Source organism: Electrophorus electricus, chromosome 4 (assembly GCF_041902795.1).
Source record: "Electrophorus electricus isolate QZ-2024a chromosome 4, ASM4190279v1, whole genome shotgun sequence".
Classification (NCBI taxonomy): Eukaryota; Metazoa; Chordata; class Actinopteri; order Gymnotiformes; family Gymnotidae; genus Electrophorus; species Electrophorus electricus.
This window is the reverse complement of record NC_137500.1, coordinates 29112071-29133270: the sequence shown is the minus strand read 5'-3', so window position 1 is coordinate 29133270 and position 21200 is coordinate 29112071. Positions and strand designations below refer to the sequence as shown.

Sequence of the window (21200 nt, the reverse complement as noted above, 5' to 3'; positions counted from 1 at the left end):
TTGGTAATTAGGAACTACCTGTAGATAATTCATGTAAGCATCCTCTTTAAAAAACTGCTTTGGTGGAAACTGTGGTCCTAAATAATACTGTGGTCTATGGTCCCATTGATAAGGTGACATGGGTAATTGGGGGTGTGACCCCTAAGATGGAGGAGTGGCTCCAACAGGTCCTAGAAATGACATCATCAGTCTCAGTCCAGATTCTTCGTTCTTGGGAGCATAACTTCACTCAATGGAAGTATAAGACTTTTTATTTAGATAGAAATTGAATATGTGTACCTACATATAGACACCAGTTCAATATTATAATATTCTGAAAGCAACTTTATATGCAGACCTGCTTGCAGGCTTAAATTTAGACATGACATGCTTATGCTGCCACCTAGTGGCCAGTGAAAATTACCATTTGATTTCTAACATTCCTGCTTGAGGAAAGGTGACTGTGGCGTTGTGATAATGGAAATGTCGAACATTCTTAAATTAAAACCCACATTCACATTCACACCCTTCAGATTTCCCTCAGAACACAAAAACAAAATTCAACACCATTCAACAAACACAAGGACAAAAACAAACTTCAACACCATTCAACAAACACAAGGACAAAAACAAACTTCAACACCCTTCTCTGTGTTGGTGTCAATGTGCTGGAATGAATGTCCTCTTGCTATTCCTAAATACAAGCGTCAAGACCCACCCCTTAATACTGTAAAAACAAGCACTTATAAAAGTCAATCTGGACAAGAACAACTTCTAAATGTCATAAAAGTAATGGTGTGGATGGACATGAAGCATCTACACCATTACATATATGACATTAGGAAGTTGTCCTGCTGCAGTGTGAAGTGTCGTTGGCTGAATTCTGAGACACTGGGCCGGGACTGCGAGTCAAAGCTGATCCTTCTGCTGCTGTTAACCGTTACGTCATCAAAAGTTAGCTCACTCCACACAACAGTTAGCTCTCTCTACTCAACAGTTAGCTCACTCCACTCAACAGTTAGCTCACTCCACACAACAGTTAGCTCACTCCACACAACAGTTAGCTCTCTCTACTCAACAGTTAGCTCACTCCACTCAACAGTTAGTTCACTCCACTCAACAGTTAGCTCACTCCACACAACAGTTTCTTTTATTCTCTTTCCTTCAGTCTAGGATTTTTCCATACTCTGGTCGTATGGTTATTTCTATGTATTATGTATCTGTGAAAACTGTTATCTGGTCCAGAGCAATAAATAATAGATGTCACTGACAGCATGAAAAAACATTTTTGTTCAGAACATTCATAACAAATATGGCATTTATTTAAGAAAGACACAATACCTCTTTGATAAAATTAATGTTTGTTAGGATTTTATTTTACAAAATGAGCCAACAAATGATCAGCAGAACCTTTGTAGTGATCAAACTCTGTTCAGACAGTCTATGTTCAGTCTGCGACAATAAATTAATGCATTTAGGAGCATTTGCTTATAGGGGTGTGATTTTATTTCTCAACTGTCTATATCCAGCTACCATTTGCCACTAAGGATCTCAGCATGAAAATACAATTGTTTCTGATATTTTGATCAGTTCACATAGAGACAGTAATTATTACTCAGTTCAAGTCAAGATTCATTTCTTTGCACTAGTTCTATGTTGTGTGTCATGTAGTAAGCCCAAATATTGTGGTGTAAATACAGACTATTTCACAAAACTAATTTAGTAAAGTTACACCTCTTTATTTAAAAATGGTTGTAGTCATAATAATAATAAACACAATTTGTTACTGGTTTATCTAAAAGGAACACTAAAACAAATTGCCAAAACATGCTTATGATGATGAAATTTTAAAGTACAAGATATTGTCATCAGTCAAGTAGATATATCATTTTTATACAAATTTACCATGTACACCACACACTGAAAGACAACATACTTTCATCATAATTTGTTCTCGAGCGTTAGATGTTCTACCTTGGGCCAGTTTGATTTATTTTTTGCTCTAATGAATTTATAGGTCAGGAAGGCAGCTGTGATTGTGCCTGCGACTGTGAATCCCAAGAGGACATAGAGGGCCACCTCTGCATCTGGAGCAGACACCTCCAAACCCAGAAAATCCACCACCATGCGCACATCTGGAGAACTCGGAGTGGTCAGAGGCATATTTGTTCCTGTCATAAAAGAGCACTGCTGAAATACCTCAAATACCCCAGAGAAAGACCATTTCACATTCTTTGTCTGATATTACATGATACACCTGTTAATGCTCAACAGTGTAACATCACAAAAGGTTGCATAGGTTGGCCAGGGTAATAATGTTAATGTGATATCTTCTCTATTAAAATGACACTTGTAATTACCTTCAGGTTCAAGGATTTGACAGTCATGGGGTGTGTGACTGGGCTCTGGGAAGCCATTGCAGTTGACAATGGTAGCATAGTGTGTGGCAGACTGCTTGGGTATACGTGGGAGAGAAGGATCTGAGCGGTTTATGTAGAAGAGACCAAATTTCTCAGCAAAACCTGTGGCCCACTCCAAATTATCCATCAAAGTCCAGGCTGTGTAGCCTCGTATGTCCACTCCATCGAGCAAATATGCTAAAAGATAAAATTGGAATTTTCAGTGTTATTAAAAATGCAGTTGCACATCATGGTGCAAGCAATAAAAAAATAAAAAAATAAAATAAAAAAAAAAACTGGTGTGAAAACCCTGACTGATTAGAGTGCTTCAAATGCTCAAAAATGGTTTTACCCATGACTAACATTTTTCACAAGCTTTATTCACAGTCATGAAGTAATGTTGGTTATACCTTTCAGAGCCTGATTGATGTAGTTTTCATAGTAGTGAATTCTGTGGATGTCATTCAGATTCATATTTCCTCTTTCAGAGATGCCATTCTCAGTAATATAAATAATAGGGTTCCCATACTCTTCCTTGATAAAGTTCAAGATTGTTCTGAACCAAGGTGGTGTCACTTTCAACCAGGCAGATCCAGAATCCAGCCATGAACGGTCATGAATAGTTCCCACACCCCTTCAGAAGTGCAAGTACACATAAGTGAAAGGTTTTCCTGGGTATGTGGCAATTATTGGAAGCATGTGATTAAACAGCTACCTGTCGGCGTCATAGTGTTGGAGGTTTTTGTAGTCCATGTTGAAAGCTAAGACAGTGGTATAATGGTTGAACCCAAAATAATCATAGGTTCCCTTTATCCTTTTCACCTCCTCAGGGGTGAATTCTGGAAGTCTATAAAGACATGTTAGTTTAGCATGACATTTGAGCCTCAACTACCTAGACGTAAGAAATTCTTTGTTTCCCAGCAGTGAAAGGTGTGTTACCGTGATTTGGGTAGACCAGCAGCAAAACTCCTTTCTCGAATTCTGTTCTTCATGACCTTATTGTAATCTCCATTAAAAACAGGGTGAGCAAACCAGCCAATCTGGAACTATATTTCAACGGTGAATAGTGATTCAGACGTCACATTTTATTTTTAATACATATTCATAGATTTAAGCCATAGGAACTGATGAAGTGCTAATTCTCACCTCCACAACACGCCTGGCTGCATCAATGTCCTCTTGTTTGTAAGGGTTTCTAGGCAAAGCCCAGTCAGAGTTTATGGTGATGCCGACAATTCCACCTTGTTTGGCACGATACCTGTCATTGTACAGGTGCCACGCCTCGGCATGGGCCTTAATGAGGTTGTGGGCTACAATATAGGGTGCCGTACCTGGCCGGAAACTTATACCTGAACAGAAATTAAACACCTCTGATGATTCCATCACGCAAATGAATGTGAGTTAATTATTTTCAGGTGATACGATATTTAATATTTTCAGAGAGTTTAATTTATGGTAACATAGTCACATAATCTTGACAAATGTAAAACCTTCAAGTCAAGAACATTCAAGTTAAGAACATTCAAGGAAAAAGATTTATTTGAAAGCCTTTGCCCACTTTTATATTTAGTCCATAATAAAGCTCTTTGATGATTACTGTACCTGGTGCAGCTGTGCCATAGCCATGTCCAATATTTGCAACATTATAAGGCTCATTAATAGTGATCCAAAACTTCACTTTTTCTCCTAGGTTACTAAAGACAACATCAGCATAGTCTCTGAACCTTTTAACAATTGTATCATTCTCCCAACCTCCAACATCTTGCAATGCTTGAGGAAGGTCCCAGTGATAGAGTGTTACCTAATAATGTGGAACAGAGGCAAAAACATGGACAAAAAACACCATCTTTTGTCCTGGAAAAGTACATCTTCACTTTTACAACTTAAAAATGACAGATCTAGGTAGTAGATCAAGGTAACACACTTTACATCATTGATATTTAATCTTACTATTTGGAAGGTTCTACACTACTCATAGAGAACATAAAAATGTTAAAATCTCTGCTGAGATTCTAATACCTACTATGCCTCAAAGCAATAACATGTTAACAATAGTTAACAAGCATTTTGGTCCTAATTAACGTTTAACTCTAATTAACTCTATAAGAAATAATCTTATTGCTTTAATTACATAACGTGTGTAATTAAACAATTTATTGTATTCCTTGTGTATAATTTTCAGGGCAGTGACCAACACACTGTTGTTGTTAGAAAACTATAAGCAAATGAGTCCTCATGCTGATGTAAAGTTAAACCAAAGAGCAAAGAGAGGTATGTTTTATTCATGTATTTATATATTCAATACTGTATATATTCAAAAATTTATTTGGTTTAACTTGAGGTGATTTTGTTCACCTGAGGCTTGATGTTGACTGCCAAAAGTGCATCTATCAGGTGGTGATAATAGTTCAGTCCTGCCTCATTGATTTTTCTTGTAGTTCCGTCAGGCAGAATTCTTGGCCATGATATGGAGAAACGGTAGTGGTTGACCTTGAGTCTTCTGAGCATGTCAACATCCTCGTTGATTTTGTGGTAGCTATCACAAGCAACATCTCCATTGTCGTCATTCCCCACCTTAAGAGGTGTGTGTGCAAATTTGTCCCAAATGCTCAAACCTTTTCCATCTGCTCTCCAGCCTCCCTCAATCTAAGATTTGACCAAACAGAAAAATTAAGAAGTTTCCCAAGCAAGACAAAAAATATACATACAATAATGAAAATTTTGTTGACCTGATAAGATGCTGTAGCTACGCTCCATGCAAATCCTTCACAGAAATTGCCATACAGTGGCTTCTCTTCCTCTGGTAGTGGAAAACCATTGTCTCTGATGATATCATAGTAATAGTGAGCACTGCGTTTTGGAGTCCTTGGGCGATCTGGGTGTTTGAAGTCCACATGGTGAAGTCCAAAGCCAACACTGTAGCCATTAAGCCACTCAAAAGCATCCATGAGAGACCAAGCAGTGTAGCCCTTAAGTTGCACTCCATCCAGATTGTGTGCTAATGAAAGAGAGCACAATGTTTTAAACATGAAATACAATGTTTTTAAATCCCTATCATTGCCATTTCAAGCTTTACATTAAAAAAAAAATCTTTAACAACATTACCACACCTTTCAGAGCCTCGTCAATATAAGTCTTCAGGAAGAATATTCTGTATGTGTCATCGTCAGTTGTGGCAGTATTTGTAGAAACTCCATTCTCTGTTATGTAAATTTCAGGGTTCCCATACTCCTCCTTTATCCAGTTAAGAAGTCTCCTCAGTCCCCAAGCTGCTGTCCTCAGTTCCTTCACTGCCGTTTCTTGAGAGTCTTCCACATCTTTTATAGCAATATCTTGATCAAACTCATAGGACTTAGGAGATAGCCTGGAAGTCACATGATGCACCCTTCTAGTGGTGTAAGCATTAATGCAGAAGACATCAGCAGTGCCTTGGATATAGGCTTTCTCCCCCTCAGTAAAAGATGGCAACCTGGATTCAGATAAGCCTTGGAGCTCACTCTTGTTACCCACCTGCCACTTCATGGCATCGGGATAGTCTCCATTTTTAAAGATGGGGTGGGCAAACCATCCAAGCTGGAACTGCAGTGCTCGGTCAGCAGCATCCACCTCTCGTGGGATATTTACATCTAGAGGTTCAACCCAGTCTGCATTCAGACTAATGGACACCAGCCCATGCTGTGTTTTTCTGTATTTATCATCATATGTATGGTACGCGCTAGCATGAGCCTTTAAGAGGTTATGTGCTACCCTATAAGGAGCATCTGCAGGCTTCTTTATATTGGGGGGAAAAGCTCCAAGTCCATAGCCTACCCATGCGATTGTGTGTGGTTGGTTGAAGGTCATCCAAAACTTTACTCTGTCTCCAAAGGTTTCATAGCAGAAGTCACAGTAGTCATTAAATATGTCAATCATAGTTATGTTGTCCCAGCCATTGATGTCTTGAAGAGCTTGAGGGAGATCCCAGTGGTGGAGTGTCACCATTGGTGTGATATTGTATCTGATGAGACGATCTATGAGTCTGTTGTAATAATCAACCCCCTTCTTGTTTAGAGAAGCTCTATAACCATTGGGAAATATTCTAGGCCAGGATAAAGAGAACCTATATGTCTTTACTTTCAGGGCCCTCAACATGTAGAGATCTTCTTCAATTTTATTATAGCTATCGCAAGCCACATCACCATTGTCATTGTTTTGGATCATACCTGGCTTGTGTGTGAAAGTGTCCCATGTACTAGATCCCTTCCCATCAGCATTCCAGCCACCTTCAATTTGATATGCTGAGGTTGAAACGCCCCATTGGAATCCGACTGGGAATGTTCCATAGTGATAAAGTTTCTTCTGAAATTTGGACTGAGGTGAGAACTTCTCCCAAACAACTTTTGATTTTGAGGGAACTTCAGATGGTGGCAGATGGGCAAGTCTTGAACTCTCTTTTTCTTTGCCAAATATGTACCTAAAGGGACTTGCTCTTGTCTCCTCAAAGCCATTTCTTTCAATGACTTGGGAGACATAGTAGGCAGAAGCTTTTGGGGTTCTGGGTCTATTGGAATTTTCAAAGTTTACGAAATGCAGTCCAAACCTTTGACTGTAGCCTTGAAGACCCTCAAACCCATCTATGAGGGATTGTACTGTGAACCTCTGAACAGCAACACTGTCCAATTTGATGGCTGTTTTAACACATTTCAAAATTAGTTCAGATTGTTTAAAATGACAAAATATATTTGAACATGCAGTTTCAGTTAACTTTTCCAGAATTAATTATTTTTGGCAAAACAAAATAATAGTTTCATATATACTAAAACCTATGACCTTTAGCAAATTAAGCACTAAACATTTTTACTAAACATTTCGTTATAAAGACAGTGCTTAATACAGTTATAGCAAATCCTTGATTTTTTATTAATATGCAATGTTTAAAATTTCCCACATAATAACTTAATAATTACTAATTACCTTTCATTGCCTCATTGATATAAGCCTTAAGGAAGTCTATACGCTGAGTGTCATTAAGAACATCACTGCTGTACTCTGTTGGCACCCCATTACCAGTGATGTAAATGGGTACGGTGGTCACCGATAAGTACTCTGCAGCAATGTAGTTCACTAATCGGCGAAGTCCCCATGGCACAGATTGTATTTGGCTTGATGCTGTGGTGGGCCAACTTGGGTCAATATGAGCCTGAAAGTCCCCAACACCTTCGGGACCAGGTGTGCAACTGCCCCGACTGTAGTTGACAAGGCGCGTGGTGTGGTGATTTAGCCCGAAGAAATCAGCTGTGCCTCTGATCCTCTGTCTCTCGGCTTGTGTAAAAACTGGGAGCCTAGCCACCTCTTTGCCACATTCAATATTCTTCTGATCAATGTGTCGTTTCAGCAGTGCTGGATAGTCTCCATCCACAAATATAGGGTAAGCAAACCCTCCCAGTGTGAAGCTCAGGTAGCGTTCTGCTGCCTCTATGTCCTGGTTACTGGCTGAGTTCTTTGGTTCTGCCCAGTCTGAGTTGAGAGCAATGCCTACTTTCCCTCCCTGTTGCTTCCTATATTTCTCATTGTAGACATGCCAGGCCTCTGCATGAGCTTTTATCATGTTATGTGTCACCTGAGATGGGAAAAAAAGCTAATTACATATGCCCCAAGTCTACAATGCTTAGAATGGCACTTTGAGGTTGTTAGGACAATTTAACAAACTTACTTGGTAAGAAGACACAATGGGATCCTTGATACCTGGCGGATATTCTCCCGTACCATACCCAGAGTTGCTAACCACCCAGGGACTGCTGAAAGTGTTCCATGTCTTCACTCTGTCTCCAAATCTAGAGAAGCAGAAGTCTGCAAAGTCTTTGAAAGCCCCAACAATGGAGTCATTGGTCCATCCTCCATAATCCTGTAGGGCTTGTGGCAGGTCCCAGTGATGCAGTGTGACTGTAGGCTCTATACCTGATTGTAGGAGTGTGTCAATCAACTTGTCATAATACAGTGCCCCCTTTTTTAAAAGGCTTTCTTTCTGACCAGTGGGGAAAATGCGAGCCCAAGAAATTGAGAATTGATAATTGGGCACACGCATGCCCCTAAGCAGGTACACATCATAATCCACTTTGTTGTAGCTGTCACATGCCAGATCAGCAGTCTGGTTATCAAATACATGACCCTCATGACCAAAGCGGTCCCAGACAGTCTCTCCTTTCCTATGTTCAGACCAGCCACCCTCCACTTTGAATGACTCAGTAGAGACAGCCCATTGAAACCCATCTGGGAATGAACCATTCAGGAAAAGATCTCTTTCAGATGGGCTCTGAGTTCTGAATTTCTCCCAGACCTTCTGGTAAGAGAGTGCAGATGTACTTTTCTCCTTAACACCAGACAGTGGGTTGTCAATCTGCAAGCTGTGTGGTTTAATAAGAAAACTTGCATGAAAAATACAAAGTGTAGAATATTGTTGCTTCAAAAAGATTTGATATTAGCATGAAATGCAATGCTAAAAATAAAATACCAATTTCTTTCTTTTTTACCTTATGTCTCCTTGATCAAACTTCAATAATAGGTCAGTTACATCACAGCCAATAACATAAATCTCTGTGCTTTGTAAGGCTGAAAAATTATAATAAAACAAAGTTTAAACATTTCTCTCTCTCTCTCTCTCTCTCTCTCTCTCTCTCTCACGCACACACACGCACACAAACAAACACAAACACAGATGCTACAAATGCTTAGAAGTGTTACAGTGTTATGGGTTGGTACCCATAGGACATACTTATAAATACATTTTATATCTTCATATACATTGTACATTCTCACCCCATGGACATTTTATTATTTTAATCATATAAAATAAAAAGTCTTGAGACCTTTGGAATATGAAAGAGAAAAAAAAACTGGATGACCCCTTGCCCCATTTATGATCCATATCTTTTGGTGATTTATTTAATTGATGCACTATCATGTAACTGCAAATAGTTTTGATTGTTGAATACATAAAACACTAAACCATATCATTATGGACTACTTGGGGACAATTACCTTCAAGGACACTGATGAGAGGCTGAAAATTGCTTTCAGCACAATTCTCAGTGTTTATCTGATATATGAGAAAGTACTGTTGATCAATCATCCTCTGGAAAAAAAGGAATGTATTTTTTTACTAAATAAACTATTTACAGTCTCTGTTTACTTTGATATGCTTGAGCATACTAAATGTAATATGCTTAAAGTAAAAAAGAACAGGTAGCATTAAAATAAAAATGAGATTTTTAAAGTGGACACATTTGCATTACCTGCATTTCTGTTAGCTCTTCTCTGAGATTTGTCATGGTGCAGATATAGTCCATGTGAACTGACAAGAAATCCATATATTTCTGAATAACAAATAAGAAGGCAATTCTGAATAACATGTTTAAACCATAAATATTTGCTATAAGCAGTCATATGATATTCCTAAACATTTACCATGTTTATTAGCCCTGTTTGGTAAAGATTGGTAATATCAGTTGCTCTCATTCCAAGGGAAATGTGGCCATCTAAAAAATCAGACACACCACATCTGTTAGGCTTGCACTGCATTACATTTTCCTTCTATTAAACCTAAAACAGAGTTATTATCTGAATCTCAGAAAAGCAACAGTTAATCTCATAATTCAAAATTACGTGGGTAATCTTTAGGTACAAAATGTTGCGTCCAACCACTTTTCCATCTTACCCCTAAACATGTGTCGGTGGAGTTGATAAACATTTGTATGGACCTGGAGAGCACTTTGATACTGTGACAAATCTCCGAGCTCATGAAAGTGGCTAAAGGTGATATATGAGTCGACCAAATCTCCAAACGTAGTGAAAACAAAAGATGCATAGTTCTCAAACATCTGCCTCACGTCAGGGTTCTCCCAGCCCCCATATCTGCTTTCAAGGGCCTCTGGCAGCGTGGAACGGTGAAGTTCAAGCAGCGGCTGGATGCCTGCCCTAGCCAGCTGCTGCAGGAGGTTCTTGTAGCAGGTCACTGTCTCCTTATTGGGATGAATGGGATCACCTATGGGAAGGACGTCTAACCAGGACAAAGGAACTTTGAAATGGGTCACCCCTCTTCTCCAAAGGTCCTGGAAGTAGTCTCTGGACTGTGATGGGAGAGGACCTCTGCAGAGGAAGGCATCATCTGAATCTGGAGGTACCTCAGGAGGCAAAATTAGTCTGGCAGAAGGGTTTGTTTTCAAATCCTTCACAAAATGGTTGGTTAAAGGACCTGCTAAGAGCATGAATGTCTGTTCTCCATGAATACAGCTCCAGTGGAAACTCAATAGGCAAAGAAAGAGAATTCTCGCCAAGTCCTTCATCTTCACCATAGAAATGTTTCACAAGAACGTCTGCTCAAAGCCATTTATACATACATTAGCCAGTAATGGATAGAGATTACCAATGTCAGAATCATACAAGTCAGCTAAATTTGACATGAAAAGATATTTATTGCAGCCAGTCTGATAACAGCAGATAGACTCTGAACTTAGCTACGTGAAAATCGGCCATAGTGACTGATAAAACATTGATAACATTTTACCCGAATTTTATATGTACGAAATATAATCATAATACATTTTTGGTTTTTGTCATATAGAAAGCTTATCCACTAATCAAGATTAAAACTGTTCATCTCACCTCATTTATTTAATCAAAAATATTGTTTAGTCTTCAGAGAACAAATTTCCCTGCATTTTACAAGAGACTGAAAAAGCAGTGATGTAATACGTACTGTATATATTATCAAATTACTACGTAATGAGATTTAATCATTTCCATAAAGGTACACAGAGTTGTGGTAGTTAAAGTAGAAAGTATCAGAATGCATTTACACTTTCTAATACATTTCTTAGTAGTTGGTCTATAAAATTGCCTATAAAAGTTGTTTGCCAATTTTATTTTCCACTTCAAAAGTGTGCTTACTTTTTTGCCTTGGCTGTTCGTGTCAGATTTGATTAATATAACAGTAACAGCTTAATGCCTTCAAGTGGTAAAGGTAAGCAGTAAAACAAACAAACAAACAAACAAACAAACAAAAAAAACCCAAAACATTCACAGCAAACAAAATCAATTAACCACATACAGTAACAGTGAAGCAGGACCTTCTCTGTTTTACCAGCTAAAGGGCAAGTCTACTAAAGATCAACTTGAATTGAACTCAAGGTAACTAAAGTTTAGTAGTTAATTTGTCTACAGTTATCACAAGGCAGGAGGAGTGTGTGTGTGTGTGTGTATGTCTTGGATATATGTATAAATTAGTACACTGCAGTTCTCACCTGGAATCTTCTTTGGATATATATCCAGGTGTGTAACTGTAGTGTACAATTTAGAAACTTTGTGTATACACACACACACACACACACATAAAAAAAAACTTTTTAAAAGAAATTAGGACTATTTTTATCCTATAAGCATTAAGACCGTGTGTATACCACGTTTTATAAGTGACTCTGACAGCTTTTATAGCCTGAGTCTTGCACAGCTTCTATAGGACATCTGAATATGGGGATTATCTTCCATTCTTCCTTGCAGGTCCACTCAATCTCTGTCAGCTTCGATGAACTGTGTTCTTCAGGCCTCTCCAAAGTTTTCCAAGTCAGTGGTGTGACTGGTTCACTCACAGACAAGCAGAATGTTGTCCCAGTGTCACTCCATGGTTGTTCTGGCTGTGTACTTCAAGCAGGCAGGGTGCTGAAGGATGACGTTTTGAGTATTCCAGAGCATCCTTCTCCAGGACGTGTGTCTTTGATTTCATTCTTCATCCCCTACATCCTGGCCACCCTTCCAGTGTCGGTCTTACTCTGAGTATGGTATTAGCCATGCTGAACTGTACCTGGTTTTCATCAGATATGACACTTTCCATCAAGAGTAAGCGTTTTTCCCCTAATCAGATCAGCATGTTGTTCCGCAGGCTGAGTCCTTGATATTCCATGTAGAAAACTCCAGACAGGCTATCATATTCCGTTTATTTGGGGAGAGACTTTTGTCTATCCACTCTACCATGAAGATACGAATGATGAAGCAGTAGAGATCCTGGAACACACCACACAGGTTATCTGAAGCTGTAAGAGTGTCCGCTGGGTTCTTGGTTATTTCCATGACAAAGGGCCTTCTTGCCTCGTTGCCAAGTTTGGCCACAGAACATTGGCGGCACATTTTTTCCATTTCATAATAATGGCATCCACGGTGCTTTCCTGAGTTGTTTTTTTTTGTCTTTCCCAAACCCCTACTTCAACACACCACTGTACTGGAGATAAGCAGCATGTCCTGGTTTATATGGCTTGGTTTTTTATTTAACATACATTGCAAACTGTGGGTCCTTATATAGACAGCTACATGCCTTTCTAAATAATGTCCAATCAGTTCAATATGAGAAATAACTGCACTCAGTTGCACAAATGACTGCACTCAGGCCTGCACAGTTTGGAAAGTCAGTCTTATTGAAATGAAGCAACTTGTAAAATAATTTAGCAGAATTTCCTATTAATATTAAAATGAGAGGATAGATGAAGTTGTTCATGTCATCTGCTGTCACAATCAGTTGGGGCTGGGCAATGTCCACACGGAAACATCGCATTGGACGGTGACATGGTGTGTTTGCAGTAGTCTTACCAACATTGCATATGTGTTAATACTCTTTCTTCGACCCTTTTTCCATGACTATTACATTAATACTTTAATGTATCCCATGTCCAAATTTGTGTGACCACTAAAGCTTTCCTTTTGTTTATGTGGCAGTATTTCTTTTATTAAATGTATGCTCACTAAGAAAAATGGTTATCTACACTGACATGAAATTATTTCAGTACTGGAGATATATATTCTACATAAAGCATTAAATGCAAGTATTGTTTGTAAATACCTATAGGCAGTCACATGATTAAAAACTGACAACAAAAAATGGGAAATGGCCTATATATGGTTTTCCATTAGAAGGACTGCATGCTCATCAGTTCCATGGCTCAGGTTTATCTCTGGGTAAGTAATACATATTTTCTGTTAGCGCAGACACTGAACTGTAGCAGGCAGGGAGTACCCTGCTGCCGGAGGGGCGGATCACAACGCTGGCTCAACATCATGATGTCTGTCAGTTATCAATGATGGACAATCGCATTGTCTTTCAGACCCACTCCATAACCAGTACATCCGTGTAGACCAGACAGTAGCCTGTAGTACACTATAGTAGACTGCAGAGTGCTCTAAAAACAGGTACATCCAGTACCAAACCTTAATCTTTACAATTTTTGGAAAGTTGGCAGATACATGGCATAAAAGACTCAACAGCTTTGCTAACAAAAGGCATCAACGTCAAGTAACTCACAAGGGGTTTCAGGTGAAAATCACATCTGACTTCCTGACTACCATTTGAAATGAAACTGTTGGAAGTTACTTCCAAATTTCACACAGCACTAATGACAAGAAAAGGGACTTAGAAACCAAACTGAAAATACTCACACTTTTAAAAAAGTTACAAGAACCAAAGAGTAAAGTTCAAAGTTTATTCTGTATTTAGCTTGCCCAAAAATAAGATTTGTACAAAAATGTATAAAAAAAACTTACAATACACAGCATAAAAACGAACAAAAAAAATAGAGATGACTGCAGGTATTTGCTTAGAACTAAATGCCAAAACATTGGAGCTAAAGGCAATATTTTGCAGCAAAGACCATCATTACTTTGGATGGGGTTTCTAGACACAGACTAGTCTTAAACTCACTAGTGAAGTTATATGGCCACTAGTGAGCCCCAAACACACAAGGGTTTAGACTTGGTCTGTGTCTAAAGCAGCAGCTCGTGGGGGCACATTTAGCAACCCATTAGTGTATATTGGAAACAGCCTTAAAGCAGTTTTAGGGACAGGACCAGTGGTCAGATCATTCTCTCCTCACATGATTGTTTTTTTTTTTTTTTGACCAAGCTGATGTGTTAGGTGAACCATGTCTTTAAGTGTTTTGATTTTTCCTATTGCTTCACTGTTTGGTGGTTAGCTGTACTGACCTAGGCTCCCAACAAAAGCATGTTATGATTAGGGTTACAGCTGGAAGTTGTACCCATTTCCCCACATTATGATCTGAGCCTCACTGTGCTTAAGAATTCAGACTGGCAGACTTGCATACTGGTGCATTTGGAAAAGCTTGGCTATGCTTGCATAGAGAAGCAACATTAATGATGGTTTCAAAAATGAATGTCAGCAAAAAAGAGTAGTAAACAAAATATCCATTAAAAAAATCATTTCTCTTCAGAGAAAGCCTTTGTCCTCTTCAAAACAACACTTTCAACAAAATCTCCATATACACTCTACATCTCACACAAGATGGAAAGAAAAAGCTTCCTTGTAGATCAACAATTAAAATTCACAAGTATTCAAGCATTTCCCAGGTTTTCATCGTTTTGATCATTCAGACAAAAGGCACCAAAAGGTGGCTTTGATCTTCCAGTGCAGCAGAGCTGAGTCATGGCAAGCATGCCGCCCCCTGCTGGCTCAGCACGGTGCTGCCATTGTGAAATTTCAACTCCATCTGCTCGAGTTTCCAGTTCATCCAGAGAAATCTCCCCAGGAACAGAGATGCATTTGCCAATCTAGGAACCGAAGTCATGTCAACACCCACGGCACTGTGTTGCTTGCCTCGTGGTGCAGTCGCTGAGAGAACACAGGGTACACAAACACTGCTGTAAAGGGAAGAGAATTCTCATCCCAAAATTTACAACTGTAGAACTCAATGCCTGTTTTTTGTGCAACATTGCAGGTCAACATCGAGTATGGAATGGACCTTCAAAAACAGTAGAACTTGGGCCCCTTAGGTGCTTATACACAACTACTGCAAAACAGGGGTGGTCTTCGATCAAATGTTGTAGCCTAGTGCTGTTTTAAGATGGTTTTGATCTAAAGTAAACATAGATTTTACCAGGGTGTCTGATTCCTAATCTGTCCCCAATACATGGCTAATTAGTTTCTCCTTTCTTTATGACGACAGAACAGTTTGAGACAAACTTAACCAAAAACCTCCTTTAGAATATGACAGATATTTGGTCGATGCTACTGGAAGAATGCACCATACCCACCCAAACTCTGCAAAACCAAGTAACGGTGTCCTATTTTCTACCGGAGGCCTGTCACTAGTTGACACTAGCCCACAGATACACATAAATACTAATTATGCTTCACTACTAACAAAACCTACTTCTCCTAAATACGTACCGAGAATATCCAAAAAGTCCAATGCAGTTTTTCACTGGCTCATTAGTTTCTTTTTGGAATGACAGAAATATGTAAACTCCAGTTAAAAATTTAAGGCATTTCTGAGATGCAATCCTTGGCACTTCTTATGAAGTGGGTTAAGTATGTGGAAGAAACTCTGCTATCTTTTCTGATCTCACACACAGATGAAAAAATATTTCAGTCGCCCATAAAAACTAAAAGCTCCACCTACTCTTGGGTACTTTGGAATGTCAGGCAGACTGGACTCAAGTATGATTGGCTGCTGAAATGTTCAGACACAGACACGCAATCTTGACATAATACTGCACAGCATGTTCTTAAAGTCCACCAGTGTCCACACACACACACACAGTGTCATGTTGCGCTACAAAATGGAATCCTACATAAAAAAAGACAAACAGTACATGTCCATTTTCCCAGGACATTCCTTTGGCAAGAAAGGAGGCAGATAAGTTTCGGGAATCAGGCTCGAATTCCTATGGAAAGAGAGAGAGAAGAACATGTACAACGAAATTATGTGTTAAATAAATACATTTCTGTGAAAAGAATAAAACAGAATGTGGACAGAGACAGTGGGTGGGTGTGTGTCATTATTAGAATCTCAAGCACACATAACCAAAGCAACATTTCCCCTGGTGCTTACCTTTCTCACAAGCAGCTGCCTGCTTCTCCTGCTTCTCGAAGTTGAGCCTGTTCTGCTCGACAGCCGTTCCGTTGGACTCTGGGCTGCTGCTCCGGCATGGGCTGCCCTCCTCGCTCTGGTAGGCCAGGTCCAGGTGCTGTTGTGCCAGCTTCAGGTGCCTGCGCAGACGCTCCAGCTCGCGAGAGGAGGTCTCGTCTCCGAACGACTCGCGCCCCGAGTCGCCCAGGTTGTAGTCGGGCTTCATGCCCACGGCCAGCTTGCCGCCGTCCTTCTTCAGGGCCGTATGGTAACCAGGCGGCGCCGTGGGGACCTGCCTGCACATCAGGGGCTGCGGGGAGGTCATGGCCATATGGTGACGCCGGGCGCGGCTGCGGAAGGCGTCGCGCACGCCGCTGACGCCCAGGTGCAGGATCTCCAGCACGGTTAGGAGCAGACACAGCGCGCTCACCGCGTACATGATCAGCAGGAAGATGGTCTTCTCCGTGGGCCGCGACACGAAGCAGTCCACGGTGTGGGGGCATGGGCTGCGCGTGCACACGTATGACGGTGCCACCTCCAGGCCGTACAGCACATACTGGCCGAAGAGGAAGGCCACCTCGAAGGCCACGCGCGACACCAGCTGCAGCACATACACCCGCAAGAGGCCGTCACGCTTGATGCGCCGGCGCCCGTCGTGCTTCTTCGTGGGCTTCTCCTGCTCCTTCTCCTTCTCGGGCTCGATCTCCTCCGTGATCATGGGGTCCTCCTCGCCGTTGTCCTCTGCCTCCTCGTAGTCGCGGTTGGCGCCACGGTTCACCATGGGCATGCGCTTGCCCCCGCGCGGCTGGTACTCCTCATCCTGCATGCGGGCGATCTTGTGCATGGCGAAGCCCAGGTACATGATGGTGGGTGTGGTGATCATGATGATCTGGAACACCCAGAAGCGGACGTGCGAGAGGGGCGCGAAGGCGTCGTAGCAGACGTTCTCACACCCAGGCTGCTGCGTGTTGCACACAAACTTGCTCTGCTCGTCGTAGTAGATACTCTCGCCGCCCACAACTGTCAGCACGATGCGGAAAACGATGAGCAGCGTGAGCCAGATCTTCCCCACGAAAGTGGAGTGGTTGGAGATCTCCTCCAACAGCCGAGTAAGGAAGCTCCAGCTCATGGTGTCAGCACTGCAGCACGCCTCTCAGTACTGCCAAAAAACCCAGGAGAAATTCAGAAATTAAGGCCAGTACTAAAGCAGACATTCCTACATGATGTTTAGAAACATCAGCCCAGGCACACCCATTCTAACAGAATTGTGCTACAGTGCAACAATTTAGCTGCGAGATCTTCACACACCCCAAATATCGAGCTCCGTACTTCAGTATATACCAAACCACAGCACTGTCGACCTGTGACAGCACACCCCCCCTGCTCATTTTTACAAGAAAGGCTAGTGTGGTTATGTTACATGTCCTAGGTTTTCTACTAAATACTTATCCAGCTATCCTGCCTTAGGCAAGGTGGTGTACAAGAATAGCAATTAAACCAATTTGTATCACATAGCTGAAAATTTTGGCCTGGCAGTTGAGACGCACTGACCCAACTGCCATTAATGCTGTAGCAACTTCTGTATTCAGGCATGAATTTTTTTCCCCAAACTTATATTATAATGACATAACATTTGTCAAACAACATTAAGAATTAATGAATTGACATACATGTTTGTTCTGAACACAGGCTCTTAGAGCAACATGAAAGGAGAACTGATCTGATGCAATACGTTTGCGTTTGTAACATTTCAGGGCTGAGACAGGCAGAACATTGAAACCAGAAAAGGAAATAAATCAGTTTGGATATTGCCCACTAGATGGAGCCACTGCAATACTGTGAAAAACTAAGGCAACCATTGCCATGGTGACTATACTCCTTAACAAAGCACTCTCCTTGGTAACTGCATTAAACATGTTTTGACTATCTGCTAGGCACATACCTGAAGATCCCAGCTATCAACCAAATAACATATGGAAGAAAAAAAAAAAGTAGCTTCATTTGGACAAAACCCTTATTTGTTTATTATGCATTTTTATATTTCATATAAACAAAATTTATTTGCAAATTTCTATATAAAGGCTCTCATTTCTCCCAGTTTAGCCTGCATGTTTAAATTATGCAGGCAAAGATACTTCAGATAAAACTGGTGGTAAGCTTCAGCAAATGGTAATGCCAAGGTGCAAAAACGGTCAACAAAGGCATTCGCCCTTCTAGTGCTGTTTGACCAAGTAGTCTAGCACTTACTCAGTTTTCAAAACAACCAACCAGTTTGAATGTGTGCTGACAGAGCTGAAGCAGGCTGCCGGGTCAGGGAGATGAATTCCACACCTGGGTAGGACCTTGGTGGTGCACAGCAGGCAAGTGTTTGAACTGCCACCCCCGCCCCGAGTGCAAACAGAGCCATTCTTGTGCTTTTCTTCAATTAATCCCCTTCATCAGGCGCCTGTTACCTGTGTCTCTGACCTGCAGATAACAACCCCTGCCAGCTGCTGGGACGATGCTGGCAGAGGAACGCCACCCCTCCCGTGGCGTGTAGCAGCATGTTGACATGAGCCTTAGATGGACCTGCCGTTGTAAGCCTAAATCGCTTCAAGTGTTTGAGTGCCGTGCTACAAATACAGACTTGAAGTCTGTTAAGTACACAGGAAAACACGGATGAGGGAGTGACTGTGGGTGTGTGCTTCAAATTGGTTTAAATAGATAAAAGCAAATTAAATAGCCACAGGCAACGTGATTTTACAGGTAAGAGCAGCTTGACAACATGTGCTGGAGCATATACAGGAGGCTGTGTGTACGCACAACCAGAGTCATGCTGTGCTCCTAAACTGCTCGCTTGCAAACACACCACCACAGACACACGCACTAAATCACTGCAATTTGTACTCTGTGCAAAGACACATCCGTTCGGAGTCAGCAACGCAATGAAGTAGCCGTGACATGTAAACACCCACAGCTGGTGCCCAGCCTGCCCCAAAGCTCCACACCACTCTGGGTCAGACCAGCCTCTTGACTCCTGACACTGCAGCAGCTCTACCTTGTTCGCAGGGCCATCTTACTACAAACTGTTGCAACATCCGAACCTTTCAACAGAACGAGGGGAAGAACCAACTTCCGATGGGTGCTGTCCAGATTATCCTGCCAAAGACGTCACAATGCTTAAGAAACAGGCCTCTAGTGTCTAAGAAACAAAGAGATCATTTTAATATAGACAAACCACACTAGTTAAACTCCGAATATGGTATAAAGGTCACCTGCAATCTTACTCATGTAAGATGGAGATTTGAGGGTAAACCCCAGAGAAGTACTATGAACAGTACAGGTTTGTGCCTAGATTTTGGGACAAACTTGGAATTGCAGCACCACTACTAAAAGCTTCAAACTCCTTAGACAATTCCCGCCAAAGAAGAGCAACCATTACCATCATCAAGCAGGAGTTATAACTTCACAGGAACAGAGTGGCTTTGTGGGACACATCTGGGAGAGTAGTTAAGGTTCCAGCCCAAATCTTTTTTGCCTCTGGGATGGAAGATTGGGTTGGAGTACTGAGCATACAAAGTCAGCAAAGGGACAAAAGCTGTACCCTCTGGAAATTGTTTTAAAAAAGGATGACTTGCAAATGATCCAAAAAAGGCCTGGTGTTTGAGAGTTAAAGCTAAATCCCAGTCTCCTACTTTTCTGTGAAATTATTTAGCTACTTTGACAAAACTCCTTCACCCATGTCATAAACACTTAAAATCACCAAAGTAAAGCTGGGCAGACCAAACATGCCAAGCAGCAAGAAATGTAAATATTAAACGAGTCAGGTTTTTGCACTCCACGCTTGACCTCCAACAACTCTATCAATCGAACACACTTTCATCAAGAGCTTTTTTCTTGGTGTGTGGGTACAGCCACGAAACGCAAAATGCCGCTGTTGAATAGAGAGAAGAGTGCCAAAAAGTACCAAAAGTACCAAATCCGGCCATCGACTGATAAGACATTAAAGGTCTCCTTATGTGGCGGGCATCGCAGCGCGTGGCCTCTTCTCCCTGGCTGGCGCGGACCTTCTGTAGCGCGAGGCTCGTTAGACGTTACCTGGCGCTCGAGAACCGCGCCAACACTTGAGAACCAGCCGCAAGTTACGACTTTAAAGATGAAACGTTTATTAAAGAAGATCAGCTGTTCACGACCACTCAGCCAGGGGTGGTCACGTTGGTAAGAACCAACGAATTCCATGAAACCAGAGGATGAGCAAGTTTACTATTGTTCTCCGCCTGAGATAACGAAGAACGACGAGACAACCTCACCTCAAAATGACCAGAGTAGCGAAGCTAGCTTGCTATGGAAACTATTGTATTTTTCACAATTTAAGTATTAATTAGTTAATAGTTAACGATTAAAGAATTACACCACCAGACCGACCATATGTGATTAGCTAGCTAACAAACGACATCCATAAAACCAATTAGCTAGCTAGCTTACCACTGGTGAAGCTAATCTAAGTTTGATATTCGATTGAAATACTTTTTATAAACAAAGGAACAACGTACCACAAGTAGATTTCCACACCTTTTCCTTTGGGGTTTGGGCTAGGATAGCTATAAATGATCACCACATTTTAGCCATGTTCAGACAAAAGCCTCACTCCTTAACTATAACCCGTTCGAGATCACTGCGCTTCCATGTGATCCTTTTCCCCGCTCTGACTCGATTCTGAATAGCTGCCGTCTGGACAAAGAGTATCCCGAAATTCCTTCTCCTCCTCCCCCTCCTGAACACCCCACCCCCTCAGGGGCCCCCACGGCCGAAACACCCCGCCCCTTCAGGGGCCCCCACGGCTGAAACCCGATAGTCTTCTCCTGTTCACATCACTCTTTCCTTGCAAATTGTTACATTAGTTTTCCTTCGTTTAGTAGTCGTTTTGTCAAAATCAGAAATGCTGCTATGAAGCAACGTC

General features: G+C 41.2%; 2 protein-coding genes across 3 annotated transcripts; both read right to left on the bottom strand.

The window, feature by feature from the left end:
- Nucleotides 1-1375: 1375 nt before the first annotated feature.
- LOC113577223 (lactase/phlorizin hydrolase) lies at nt 1376-13763 on the bottom strand. The gene is made up of 17 exons (XM_027009744.3): nt 10072-13763; nt 9822-9892; nt 9650-9730; nt 9396-9489; nt 8888-8966; nt 8071-8761; nt 7332-7977; nt 5489-7045; nt 5108-5376; nt 4734-5024; nt 3981-4179; nt 3525-3727; nt 3318-3424; nt 3094-3225; nt 2789-3012; nt 2340-2576; nt 1376-2150 (listed from the first exon to the last, which is right to left on the bottom strand). Exons 1-17 carry the CDS (start codon nt 10706-10708, stop codon nt 1921-1923), a joined length of 5748 nt encoding a protein of 1915 aa, XP_026865545.3. The 5' UTR covers nt 10709-13763; the 3' UTR covers nt 1376-1920.
- A 102-nt stretch (nt 13764-13865) lies between these two features.
- On the bottom strand, nt 13866-20954 carry gjc4b (gap junction protein gamma 4b). Of its 2 annotated transcripts, none has more exons than XM_027009740.3 (3): nt 20794-20954; nt 16244-17420; nt 13866-16076 (listed from the first exon to the last, which is right to left on the bottom strand). In XM_027009740.3, the coding sequence occupies exons 2-3, from the start codon at nt 17388-17390 to the stop codon at nt 16063-16065; spliced, it is 1161 nt and encodes a 386-aa protein (XP_026865541.2). In that variant the 5' UTR covers nt 17391-17420; nt 20794-20954; the 3' UTR covers nt 13866-16062. The 2 variants fall into 2 exon arrangements, with proteins under 2 accessions (XP_026865541.2, XP_081569260.1); XM_081713134.1 differs by lacking the exon at nt 20794-20954 and adding an exon at nt 18509-20757.
- Nucleotides 20955-21200: the final 246 nt, after the last annotated feature.